At 42.8% G+C, this 13,256-nt stretch overlaps 1 protein-coding gene across 15 annotated transcripts in view; it reads left to right on the top strand.

Annotated features, from left to right (window-relative positions):
• Positions 1-13,256, top strand: part of KTN1 (kinectin 1) — a 73,658-nt gene that overhangs the window by 36,754 nt on the left and 23,648 nt on the right. For 12 of the 15 annotated variants that reach the window (XM_079309926.1, XM_079309929.1, XM_079309927.1 and 9 more), the window contains 14 exons: positions 1,039-1,171; positions 2,137-2,224; positions 2,516-2,682; positions 3,281-3,349; positions 4,965-5,002; positions 5,581-5,671; positions 5,951-6,019; positions 6,703-6,740; positions 6,860-6,950; positions 9,176-9,244; positions 10,314-10,348; positions 10,471-10,561; positions 11,916-11,984; positions 12,839-12,876. In XM_079309926.1, coding sequence (XP_079166052.1) covers positions 1,039-1,171; positions 2,137-2,224; positions 2,516-2,682; positions 3,281-3,349; positions 4,965-5,002; positions 5,581-5,671; positions 5,951-6,019; positions 6,703-6,740; positions 6,860-6,950; positions 9,176-9,244; positions 10,314-10,348; positions 10,471-10,561; positions 11,916-11,984; positions 12,839-12,876 — 1,086 coding nt within the window. The remainder of the gene's footprint in view (positions 1-1,038; positions 1,172-2,136; positions 2,225-2,515; positions 2,683-3,280; positions 3,350-4,964; positions 5,003-5,580; positions 5,672-5,950; positions 6,020-6,702; positions 6,741-6,859; positions 6,951-9,175; positions 9,245-10,313; positions 10,349-10,470; positions 10,562-11,915; positions 11,985-12,838; positions 12,877-13,256) is intronic. The other 3 variants (XM_079309928.1, XM_079309931.1, XM_079309935.1) reach the window with 1 other exon arrangement.

Below are 13,256 nucleotides of genomic sequence, written 5' to 3'. Positions count from 1 at the left end.
GCTTGAGCTTTAAGAGGAAGAAGTGCAGCAGTGCTCAGGCTCCTCTGGTGTTTTTGGCAGGGTGTGTGTCCTTCCCCTGGGGCTTTAGGAGAAGTGCTGCTTGTGGCCTCTTGGGAGAACAGCAGCTCTAAACTTACAATATCAATACCCTGCAGTTACTGATACTGCTGGGGAGGCACTTGGATTTATCTGCTGGTGGTGCAGATGTTTGGAGAAACAAAAATTGTCTTTTGTGAGTTATGATTTGGTCTGCCCCTGGGCTGTCAGGGAGGCTTTTGTGCATTGTGCAGGTAAAAGCTGAGCACCCTGGTTAAGGTGTGTAGAGGACTAAACTGACACAATATCCTCTCTCACATATTTGTTACTGAATGTCAAGTGCTCAGAGAAGGGTGTGGAACCCTCATTTTAGGTGTCCTGTTCATTTAAATGAAGCATCATTCTCTTTTAGACAGTTATCCTGAAAAAGCCTTAATTCAAGCAAACTTGAGGTAAAAATGAAATGCTTTTTACTTGCTTAGGCACAAAGAGGAGCCTCTTAAAATTCTTCCCTTGGGCTGAACAAATGCATCAGATACCTCCATAAGTTAATAGTCAGGTCAAGGCAACAAATAGTCTGAAGAAATGTGTGCAGTTAGTAGTCCAGGAGGAATTGTCCTCAGCAAGCCTGAGATCAATAATCCTTCATGGGAAGAGGAAAAAAATGAGAATTTCCTTATGCTGAGCCTCTTTAGTTTACATCAGCCTGCCCAGATCTTGCCAGTCAGCTTCAGAGCTCTTCAAGGAGCTGGTGCTTGTGGCTTATTGCTGACCTTTTGTTCCTGACCCTGCCTTGCAGCTCCTGAGTTGTGCTGAAAACCACGAGCGATGATTTTACTGCTGTGGAATACCCAACCCTCATCCCTTTCCTAGGATAAAACAGTTTTAGAGGGGGGAAAACACCCCAAACCCACCCTGTAGATCCTTTTGCTTGCAAATACAGGATTTTCTGTTGACATTTGAGTGGCAAACCCCCCCCCTGTGGCAATGTTTTATTTCCAGGCAGTCGGCAGAGCTGAACAAACTGCGCCAGGACTACGCGAGGCTGATGAACGAGCTGGGGGAGAAGAGCAGCAAACTGCAGCAAGAGGAGCTGCAGAAGAAAAATGCAGAGCAGGCAGTGGCTCAGCTCAAGGTGCCTGGGGTTTTCTCTGCCTGTCAGTTTGTGCTCAGGGTTTTATCTGAGCCAGGACGTGAGGCGTGTGGGAATTGCTTTAGCTGCTTGCTTCAGATGGGCTCAGGCAGCCTTGGGGTTTGTTTCATGTTTTCATTCAGTGCACTGGGGTTTGAGTGATTACAGACCTCCCTGAGAAGTGAAACTTACCTTCCAGGTAAATATCTTTTCAACATCACCAGTTAAGCTTTTTACTTTGCTTTCTGGAAGAGTGCAATTCCAACAGGAGTTGATACTTCAAAGCCATTTGTACAGATGGCATTGTCCTTGTGTGGCTTTTATTTGAAGCTACATGCTTTTGCTTAAATGTAGGTTTAATTTTTAAGATAAATATACTTTTAAAAGAGTTACAATGTAAGTGGACAGGCTTCTGGATGAATCTCTTTTTTTGTTTCTTTGGAAGAAAAATTGTTTTGCTTTTTTTTTTTTTTTAAATTTAAGAAGAGAAAGTGTTTTCAGGTGAAAATGTCAATCCAGAGCTCATGATTTCTTCAATATTTGCAATTAAATATTGCACAGCAGAAGTTCTCCCTGCCCTTTGCCCTGGCAGGTGGAGAATTGCTATCTGGAGTTGAGATGTTTTAATTACTGAATGCAGATTTATGTGATGCTTGGCTGGTCTGGCTTCTGGTGTTAATTCTGAACTATCAGGGCAAAGATGCTGCATTTTCATATTATAGAAACCATTCTGTTAAGAGTCTATAATGAAATCCTGTTCACAATTTGCCTTTCAAATTAATAGGCTAAACAAGTCTAGGAGGAGGATTACAGAGCACTCTGTCTCTCTGATGTGCCCTAATGAAAGCAAGAAACAATTTCACTTTATTGCCATATGTTTTGGGAATAGCACAGAGGAGATGCACTCTGAATGCTTCAAAAATAAATTAAAGGTTAGACTTCTCATCAACTCTTTACTCAATGTGAAGGTCCAGCAGCAGGAAGCAGAGAGAAGATGGGAAGAAATCCAGGCTTATCTCAGGAAAAGAACAGCAGAACATGAAGCAGCACAACAAGGCATGTATCACAAAATTCCCAAATTATCCTTACTGCAGTCAACTGGCTGTTGCTATTTGTGAAAAAAGGGCATTATTGAGTAAAAGTCTTAAATAAAAATCAGGTGAAGTCAACCCTGCTTCAGCACCCTGGGGGAAATGTTTTGGGATCCCAGGTAGTCTGGATGCTGATGGGGGAGCTGAACCTTGTTGGAGTGAAGCTCCAAATCAGCCTCACCTTTTACAGTAAAAATGATTTCCCCCAAAGTTAAATATTGACTTCTGAATTAAAATCCTGACATTTCTGCTGCAGATGTGCAGAATAAGCTTGTGGCCAAAGACAATGAAATCCAGAGCTTGCACAGTAAACTTACTGATACAATGGTGTCAAAACAGCAGCTGGAGCAGAGGATGCTGCAGTTATTGGAGGCTGAGCAAAAGAGAGCTACTGAGGAGGACTCCATGCAAATGCAAGTGCAGGTAGTATTCCTCTAGTGTTTTAAGGGTTTGGGGTTTTTCCTTTCACTTTGTGTCTGTGGAAACACAGAAATATCCTTGAAATGCTGCTTTAGTAAAGCTTTCCCACTGAATAAAGGATGGAAAAACCTTGTTTATGAAGTGAGACCTTGTGTGTGGTGCTTTGAGGAGGTGTGGGGCCACCTCCCAGCTGAGAAGCACTTGGGGCAGGTCAGGAAAAGGTGCTGACCCCATTTCCCAAGCTGTGAAATGCTCCATGGTCTGGGGAACACCCTGGGAGAGCATCCATGAACCTTTGGTGTTTGTGTGATCTCCCTTCTCCTGGCATCAGGGGGTGAGAGGCAGCATGGACACAACTCTTGAGGACTTCAGGGAAACCAAATGGATTGTGGTGGAGCAGGGAATGTTTTTCCTTGATATAGAACAGGTTCTGGTGCTTCCACTCCAGCTGGTTGGTTGTAAACCAGCATCTTTTGTAAAGTGTCTGACATGTAAATGCTGAACTGTTCTTACTAACATAATCATGGCTAAAAGCTAATCCTAGCAAAAGTGGACTAGCTGCAGATCTCAGCCTGCTTTTCTTTCTGTGCTCTCTTACAAGGAGCTGATAGAGCAGAATGATGCTTTGAATGCTCAGCTTCAGAAGTTTCATTCACAAATGGCAGCCCAGGTACAGCATGTTCTCAGACTTCCTTTTGTAGTCATGACTTGTGAACTTTCATTAAAAGTTAGACTTTCTGTAGCTGGGTATGAGATTTAATGCTGAAAGCAGAGACTTGTTAGCATCTTCTTTTCTAATGTTCCTTAAACTGTTTTAAAACTTCAAGCTGCTTTTCTTTTTTTTTTTTTTTTTTTTTTTTTTTTTTTTTTTTTTTTTTTTGAGGGGGAGAAATCCACTTATTTCCTCCCATAATGGCTTTCATTTGTAACTAAAGGATTTAGTACCTTTTTCAATGTTTTTTTTTTTTTTTCCTGTAGCTTTGCATGTCTGCAATTCTGTCTTGTGGTTCTTTTGGTCTTTCTGCAGTCCTGCTGTGAGCCACCTGATTGTGCTTTTTCCCTTGTGGTAACTCCTGTATCAAGCTGTCTGTTCATTTTAGTGCTGATTTCTGTGCAGAAGCAAAAGCAAAAAAAAAAAAAATCGTACCAAAACCCCACCAAACATGAAAAATGCCTTTCTCAGTTATTTAACCTTTAAAATTTTGGCTTGACTAGTTTTTTTGAGACATTATTTTTGTTGTAAACACTGTGTAAAGCCTCAAGATCACTGGTGTTGCCTCCATGTAGAGGAAGGTCACAGAAATCAGCTCAGAAAGGCTTTGGGGACACAAGTGGAGCCTGTTCCTATTCAGTTGGGTTCTGCCTTCTTTTAATCATGGATGTGCTTGATGGAATTTGATTAAATTCAACATCAGGCTGAAAATCTGGCTTTGCTTGAAGAGCTTTAACCCACTGGGTGGGGAGAGTAGTGAGGGAAGAGCCACTCTAGATTTGAAGCATCTTCATGGCTTGCTCCTCTCATCCCTTTAAGGGCTTCAGGAATAAATTCCTAAGGAAATTTTACTTTTTAGCTCTGAGTTACCCAGGGAGGGTGCTGGAGGTGTGTAGCTTCAATTGGCCATGAAAACTCAGGGATGTTTTTCAACCATGGACAGTGGGTGTGAAAATGACACTTTGGAGAAGTGAGTAGGGGCTGTGGTTTGCTCTGAATATCAGGGTTGATGAAACTCTTTTAATGATTAGGAGGGACTGGAATTATGAACATGGAATTTCTGCCACAGTCAGATGTCCCTTGAGGCCTTCAAAACCAGTGTGGTGGGTCTCTCTTGCCCTGTTGTGTGTGACAGCTTAAGGACAGGCTTTTTCCAGAGGGGAAAAAGTGCCACTTGTTGATTTTGGAGTGTTGTTACTGTACAGGTGATATGGTTGTTTTGTTTCTTTTACTTTTTATTTTATTTTTTTAATGTGTTTGTCAGCAGAGTGTCCCATAAAGCTCTTAGTTCCTGGGAGGGAGGTGCTGTTTGAGCCTCATGGCTTGTTTGAATCTAGTGAAGGGCAAATAATAGGGGTCTTTTTTCCCTTCATGTTGCATCAGGCCAGTGGGGAAGGAACATTGGTATGTGCTGGTATTCCTTCAATGTTCTTTAGCCAGGAAATAGTTGTGAGCATCCTGTGCCAGTTTAAAATAACCAGACAAATGCTATTCCTGGCTCTGTGCAGATGAGGATTCTTTGACTTGCTTTAACTTCCAGTTATTTGTTTGTTGTTTTTTTTCCCTCCTGCAGACCTCAGCTTCAGTCCTGGCAGAAGAACTTCACAAAGTGTGAGCATCCATTTCCTCTGGGGTTTGGGAGGTGTTGCTGCCTTTCAGTGCCTGCCACCTTCCCTCCACTCACGTGCAGAGCACATGGCAGGGACTGGTGAAGGAAATGTTGCTGTCTGTGCTTTTAACCTCTCATGAGATCAACTTGGGAGCTGGGAAACTGCTTCCTACGGATTTCCCTTCCGTGCCTGGCCTCAGGTTTGGAGTCTGCAGCACTCTGAGCTCCAGAGAAAGCAGCTTCTCCTCTCTTGTTGATCCCTGCCTGTACAGGGTCAGTGCAGCCTGCAGGAATGTGTGTGACTGTGAGAATTGCCATTATTTGGGCTGTGAGGCTGTGCCAGGAGGTTTCTTCCTCTGGGACATGGGGTGGTAGTTGTGTTTCAGAGCTAGGGAATGTCTCATAAAATTGTTGGCAAGCAGACAGCATTTAAAATGGAAAAGCTTTTGGACCCAAAGTGTGCGGTCAGCAGGATTTGGAGCAGGAGCTGGGCTAAAGGGCCAGGGTGTATTTTGGGTTTAGCCTGATGCTTCCATCCACATCTTCTGTACTGATCTGTCACTGTTCCTCCCTTGTGCAGGATTGCAGAGAAGGACAAACAGATAAAGCAGATGGAGGACTCATTAGGCAATGAACGTGCCAACTTAACCAGCAAGGAGGAAGAGCTCAAGGTACAATAAAACCTGTGCAATTGCCAGCTGATCCAGGGAGAGGCTCACTGGCTGCATGTACAGAATGAGGCCCCCAAGGCTGCAGTCTTTGGGTCTAGAAACAGCATTTTCAGCTACAGGTCTGTTCTTCTGGGCAAGGCCAGTGCTAGATGCTGGGAAGGCTGTTGATAAGAAAACTTGAGGATTTTCCTTCAAAAAATCCCCTGAAATTCCACCCTGGAGAGTGAAAGACTATCTGTGTACGACCTGCAAATACATTTCTTTTTTTCCTTCCTTCAGGTCTTACAGAACATGAACCTCTCCCTGAAATCAGAAGTACAGAAGTTACAGGCTCTAACAAATGAACAGGTAAAGCAGTTGTTTTGATTTTCCTCCCTTCCCAGTACCTATTCTGTCATAAATGCAAATGCAGATCTGTTGGCTTTAAGCAAGCTCAGCTTAAGCACATTAATGGTGTGAGGCTTCCGGATTGGGCTAATATCTGATTCCCTGGAGTTCTTAGAGTCCTAATTCTTCCCCCTCCTTCACCAGCAGAGTCTTGTACTTGGATATCCAAGTTACTGAAGCATTTTGCTTGCTTGGTTTAGATTTTCAGGTGCAGAGTGCTGGACACTTCACAGGAGTGAACACAGCTGTCTGTGTATGGATTTGCATACAAAATTCATAAACATCCCCCCAAAAAACCCCCAAAGCCCACAGCTCCCCCTGCCTCACCACAGAGATGTTTTCAGAGCCAAACAAACTGCTGTCCCTGTTATGGGGCCTGTTCATTGCAGAAGTGGAAATGTTTAATTAGAGATAACTCCAGCTGTCAAATGAATCTCTTAGAGATGGTCTTCCCTTTGTATAATTACATGTTGTAGATTGGTGGTGTAAAAGTGCATGAAGATGAGCTTACCCCTTTCACTCTTGATTTCAGTCATGTGATGGGAGGCCAAATGACTTGTTGTAGCTTTTTAATATTGTGGAATGAAAGGTTGATTGAATCATGTGATGTGTCCTAAGTCTGTGTTAATCCTCTTTATATCCAGGCTGCTGCTGCACATGAGCTGGAAAGGATGCAGAAAAGGTAAATAGCTCTGGGATTTGATAAACAATGTTTATCAGTCTTTTATGTTCTTTTTTTAATGATGTTTTTTTGTAAGTCTTGGATGGGGAAACATGTTTAACTGTTGTGCTGTGTCTCAGCATTCACATGAAAGATGACAAAATAAGAACTCTGGAAGATCAGCTTAGAGAAGAACTCACTCAGATTTCGAACACAAAAGAAGAATTCAAGGTAAGATACAGAACAGGTGGTTTTGTGCTTTTCTTCAGTAAGTTGTGGAGCAACTGTAGAACAGTGAAATAAAACTGAGCTTTGGGTATTTAGGTAAATTACAGTATTGTGCTTGTAAGGCAGGAGCAATGTGGGATATCACAGTAGTAGCAGCAGAACACAAGTTAAATGCAGTTTTGCAGTTGTGGAGAGAGAGGGCTTGGAATTCTGCTAGAGGAGGTTGTACAGTAAAAACTGTTGTGACTTTCCTGCATTCCACCTGCAGATGTGCCTTTCAAGGCCTTGGTGCTTTTGTTTGGAGCTTTTGTTGCTCAGATCATGCCAAGCCTCTGTTTTCTACCAGGCAAATGTAAAAATGCTTATTTTAACTGCCTCTTTCTACATTTTCTCATAAGGCTGCAGCTAAACTGCTGAAGCTTTTGTTCTGACATCTGGGGTCTGCACAGCAAAGCTGCTGCTTGTTTCTGGATGATGTGTGCAGACAGCAGCTTAATTCCTCCTTGCCCTCTGCCACCTTGGCCTTTTTCTTCTGAGCTTGAGCTGTTAGAAACAGCCCTGCTTCCCAAGAGAGGTGCTGACTCCATCCCCTGAACTCCTTTCAAGCCCATGGTGGGTGCTGCAGCTCCTCTGATGTTTCTGGTGTGAGGTCAGTCCCTCTGAACCTCCCACTGTCACCTTGGTGATTTTGCTAGTGGGGAACAGAGTGAGTGGGCAGTGGCAGAGGCAGGATGCTTTTGTAGGAGAAGCCTCTGGAGTCTCCTGGAGCCCTTTGAAGCAGGTAGTAAACTTGGTTCTTGTATTAAAGTGACTTTTTCAAAGAGATTTTGATGAGAGTCCCTTGCCAAGGCTCTGTAGTTTCTCTAAACTGTCAGAGGATAAGAGGGAAGAAGTTTGTTCAGTTAATGAAATAGGAAACAAAGTACAGTTTCAGTTGATTTTTGGGATAAAGCTGTTGACTGAATTTTCAGTGAAGTGTGTGCTGGGTCACAGGTGCATCAACAGTGTGGGAGGAGGTGGCAGGCTGGGGTAAGGGGGCAAGTCTCAAGTTAGTGACATTCACAGGGCTTTCAGGGTGGTGGAACATTATCAAATGGTAGGTGAGGTGAAAATGGATGTGAGAAGGAATGTGAGCATCCTGTTAGTGTGATGGTTTCTGTAGTAACTGTTTCCCAGGAAAAAGGCCTTGGAGGTGTTGTGAATGGTTATGTGCTGTAATCAGTTCAGTGCTAAGTAATGCCAAAAATCACCTGCAGGCAGTTCCAGCAGTTCTTGGGAAGTGAATAGAGAACTGAATGTAGATGATCATCATCATGATGATGGTGCAGAAACCCACAGTGTACTCTCAGCATGAATATTATGTGCACTGCTGCTCTCTCCTTCCTGCTCTCTTTGATCCCAAACAGAAACCAGACCAGTGCTGGTCTAAATGCTTCCACCTAAGGAAGTGCTGCTTTTTTTCCCAGGCACATGAGAGAGGGAAAAGCCAGGTTCAAAACAGAGCAATGCATTTAATTCTCACTGTTGCTGTCCCTTCCTGCTTGTGTTTTCCCTGTAAGGCTTTGGAGCTGGGGCACAGGGCATGTGTCCTGTTTTTCACTTTTGTAAAGCACCAAGCAAGTCTTTAAAAAGACTAAAAAATCAGTAATAAAGGAGGATTTTAAAATATTGTCTGTAAGGGCTGCTGTGACCATTGTATGGAGCAGGAATGCAGGAGGAAAGGCAAAGTCTGTTTGTCCTCCCCATCCACCTCTTCCCAGCCTTGAGTGGGACCAAGTGTGGGACCTGTGCAAACAATTCCTTGCTGTGCATTGAGGCAGCTGAAGGGAGCTCAGAAAAGGAGATCTTGGACCATTTGCTTTGCCAGATGAGTGTTTTATAAGAGGCAGTTATCAAATCTGAAAATAATGCTGATGCTTCTTTAGGAGGAAAATGTGATTTTTTTTTTTTTTTTTCTGAGCTGCTCACATTTGGTACTGTCTGATTCTCTGCCAGGGAATAAAGATGGTAACAGCTGAATTCCTCATGGGAACATAAGGACAATACTTTTGTCCTTTATAATACAGAAAAGCAAGACAGAGAAGGAGAGGACTCTTTGTAGTCTTGAAGCTTCCAAAGAACTCTCTGTAATGACTTCTGTGCTATTTAATTGCCTCTTTGCCATTATGGAAAAGCTGTATTTAGGCTCTGCAGTTCTGAACTGATAAAATGCCTCAATTTTCTTCCAGATTCTGAAGGATCAAAACTCTGCTCTGCAAGCTGAAGTTCAGAAGCTGCAGACTCTCCTGTCTGAGCAGGTACAGCCAGTGTTTGCTGAGCTTTTATCAAATATCTTCAGTGCTTTTAATTTCTGCAGTATTTTTTCTTAACCTGGATGTAGGCTGAGCTGGTTAATGTCAAAACCTGATGCTTTTTTAGGTATTTTCCCTTTCATGGAGGGTCAAGTAAGGCAGTTGTGACTGTCTTGTAGACCTAGTCAGGAGTGTCCAAACAAAATCTAGTTGTTGTTTTGTTTTTTTTTTTTTTCCTCACTCCTGAAGACTCATATAGTTAAAAGAAGCAAGAACTTATTTCTGCAGCCACTCTGACCTTTGGAAATAGGAAACTCTTTCTACTGTGCTGTCTTTTGCCTCCTGTTCTGTGTTTTTGCCCTTGGCTCACCTGCTGCAGCCAGGCTGGTGCTCACAGGATGTTCAAAGCTGTTGTGTTGTTCAGCTCCATCTCCTTTGGGATGTTTGCTGGGAGAGCCCATATGAACATCCCTGACTTTGCACCATTGTGGAATGAGAAAACTTCCTGAAACACTGGAAAGAAGACTGGCAGGACACTTTTGCTGTACTTGTGCTAGGCAGGAGCTCCCTGTGTGGAGCTGCTCCCTTTCCTCTGGTGCAGAAGCAGATCTGCAGCCCTTGCTCCCCTGGGCCTGCCTGATCTGCTCTCCTGTCTCTAAGACTGGAGGTGATTTTTCTTGGAAGCTGGTTTATGTTTCCCATCTGGTCTCTCACAATGTGGTAATGTTGAGAAATCATAATAATTGTGCTGAGTGAGCCTCAGGTGGAGCTTGTGGCTCTGAGAAATGCTCAAAAGAGACAAATTTTTAAGGTACTGAGCTGGCTGCAAGTTCATCAGTGTAAAACCATCAAGGTATTTGGGCTGGATCTGTCCCTGCCCTGCAAGACTGAATTCTTTCCAGCATCAGTTTTACACACATATGCCATGAGGGCTTTCTCCCCTACTTTGTTTTCTTTTCTGGATTAGTGTTGTAACCAAGCTTCTGGTTATGTTAGTGCTTTCCAGTTATTTGTTTTTTAAATCCCAAAACATTATTGATCCAATTAATGATGGCCTTTTTTTTTTTCTACTTAGACAAACAAAGACTTGATAGAGCAGATGGAAAAAAGGTAAGAAACTTGGTTTGTTTTAAATCAGAGGCTAAAATAAAGATTTTGGTGGCTAACTGTTGATAGTTAACTGCCTTAAAAGTTAAACTTTGTTTTCTTAATTTTCACTCTTGCTTTTTCAGCATGAGAGAAAGGGATGATAAAATCAAGACAGTTGAAGAGCTGCTTGAGGCAGGACTCATCCAGGTGGCTACTAAAGAGGAGGAGCTGAAGGTAAAATCCCTCATATTGTCTTTTAATGGGGAAATAGAGATTAAGTGCTCTTGTGCAAAGTGAATGTTGGAGTGCTCATAGTTCAGTCTGAATTCCTTCTGAATAGGGAAAGCACCTGGTGGAGATCAGGTTAAAACCTTTTCTGTAAGATAGACTAAGCATGAGCATCAGTGGGGTGGAATAAGTGCTTCTCCCTGCTTAGTCTAGGGCAGATTTTGTTAGGATGTCCTTTGGAATAATGGGAATGTATTTTTAGAGTTGTACATTTGGTTTAATCTCCAACAAACCTCCCTTTAGGAAAGGGTGTTTTGTAAAAACTTGGTGTTATAAAACTCCTGGGTTTTTTTGCTTAGTTGATTATCTGAAGGATTAAATGGATTATAAACTAGTGGCATTTCTGAGATGGTAATAAAGTTATTTCCTTCCTGTTCATTTATAAAGAAGGTAGTGATGAGAAACCTGGAGAGCCAGTACAGAAATCCCTGTTTTGAGCTGGCTCTTGCTGGAAAGCTCTGTCCACCTGGGCATAGCCAAGACAATGCTCCCTTTAAGGTGCCTAAATTCCAGGGGCACTGCTGACACCCCTGTGCTGGGGAGGGACTGTGAGCCCTGATGTTACTGAGCAGCCAAAGCTGTGAGCTCATCACAGACTCCTTTAGGCTGAAAAACCCTCTGAGGTCATGGAGTCCAGCCATTCCCCAGCACTGCCAAGCCCATCACTGAACCCCATCCCCAAGTGGCTTTTAAATCCCTCCAGGGATGGTGGTATTTTGCAAGTTATTTGTTTGAAATAATATTTTACAATTTTTTTAATAATGCTGACAGTGATGTTTAGATGGTGTGATTTTTATTCTTGTAGTGCCTTTCTGTACAAAGGCATCTTTGAATTCTTATATATTTTGAATGTTGTTATTGACTCTAGAGTAGGATCTAGACTGTTAAAGCCCATGGTGTTATATAAATTTTCTTTGTGTTCCCAGAATGGTGAAAAGTCTGTCTGTGGGAGAATCCCACTATTATGTAATATATAAATAAGTGAGCTGTCCAAAAGATGATCTATAACATGATTTGTTACCTTTGTTTTTCTGACCTCTCTGCTCAGTTACAGCAGTCCCACCTTGCTCTATAGTTGGGCTCTAATTTCCTGTAAATTAGTGCCCACTCCAAGTCATCCATGGTGAATAATTAGCCTGTAAAATACTTTGGCTCCAACAGCTGCAGACTTGGGGGGGAGGGTCTTTTTCAGACTTTCAAAGTCTTTCACTTTTTCTAAAAGAAATTACTTTTCTGTCAAGCTTAACCCTCTTTTCCCCCACAAATGAGGCTTTCATTATCTGTGTGTCTGCTTTCAAAGGCCCTGCGAACGGAAAATTCATCTCTGAGAAAAGAACTTCAAAGCCTGCAGATTCAGCAATCAGAGCAGGTAGTACTTTTCATCTAAAACTTTTATTACACCTAAACTCAATCTGAAAGAATCTTGCTGTGCTTGCAGAAGTCAAGGGAAGAAGGTGGAGATGCCTTTGAAGCCTGTTGGCAAAGCATCCTGTTTTCTTTCAGCATTGGTCTGGGAGCTGATGCTTCTGTCAAATATTTCCTTTGCAGGAGTGTCAGAAGCAGGGCAGATGTGCAGGATCCAGTCAGTGCTGGCTGGTTTTTGAGTTTACCATGCCCTGAAGTGGCTGTGGATCTCCTTTTGCAGCAGGCATGGCTGGCAGGCAGCTTGGACTGCCCCAGCTTGGTGGTGGATGTTGGAGCTTCCCAGTGTCAATCCACACTCTGCAGGTGTCACTTGTCCCCCTTCTCCTTGTCTCTGATCAGTGGCACTGTCGCAGTGTTGTCACTTTTGATGTGCTGATCAGGAAGTGCCTTTCCTTGACATCCAGCTCTGCTTGGGCACCTCAGGAGGGCAATTAATTCCTAGAAAAATCATTTATGGGAGAGGGGAGGCACAGTGACCCTGAAGAGTTGTACAGTAGTGTCAGTATTAATGGGTAGCTAATGAAATGCTGGTCCTGCACCTCACCCTCTCCTGCTAATGATGATGTAGGGTTTGCTTTTGTTTTCCTGGAACTTGCAGCAAGCTTAGTATTTTTGGTTTGCCAGAAACTGGAGACTGATAGCTAATTTTCTCAGGAGCAGCCAGATAAATAAAATCATTAGGCTGCTACATAGTTCATCAGTGCCAGAGAGCTCCAGCTCTCTTTCCTCACCCCTCAACATTCACAGATTGTTTTGCTCTGTTCTGGTTTTCCTGAGATGAAGCTCTCTTTTTAACAGGTTTCCTTCCAATCACTGGTGGAGGAACTGCAGAAAGTGTAAGTTACTGCACAGATTTAATTTCTGATTGTTAATTCTCTGTCCTTATTCCATGAGTTCAAGTGTATTACTTCCCTGAAATGATTGACTTTTAACTGGGTGAAGTATGTGTGTGTGGCAGGAAGCATTTTCATTTTTGAAATGTGTCACACCAGATCAATACCTGCTGAAAATCCAGTTGCTTCTCTACTGAGCAGTTAATTTCATAAACCTGGCTTTGACTAGATGAGAAATTGCTCTGATTTGTCAGATAATCATTTCTGTTCAGTAGGCACTTAAAAAGGAGTGGGGTTGTCCCCTGTGTGTGTGTTATAAGTTGATAAATACTTTGCTGGAATGTCCAGTGAAGGCTCATTTTAAGTGTGTGTCATTCCAGGCA

Source organism: Erithacus rubecula (assembly GCF_903797595.1).
Source record: "Erithacus rubecula genome assembly, chromosome: 6".
NCBI lineage: Eukaryota > Metazoa > Chordata > Aves > Passeriformes > Muscicapidae > Erithacus > Erithacus rubecula.
Note: the sequence above shows the minus strand (reverse complement) of the source record. Positions and strands in the feature narration are given on the sequence as shown.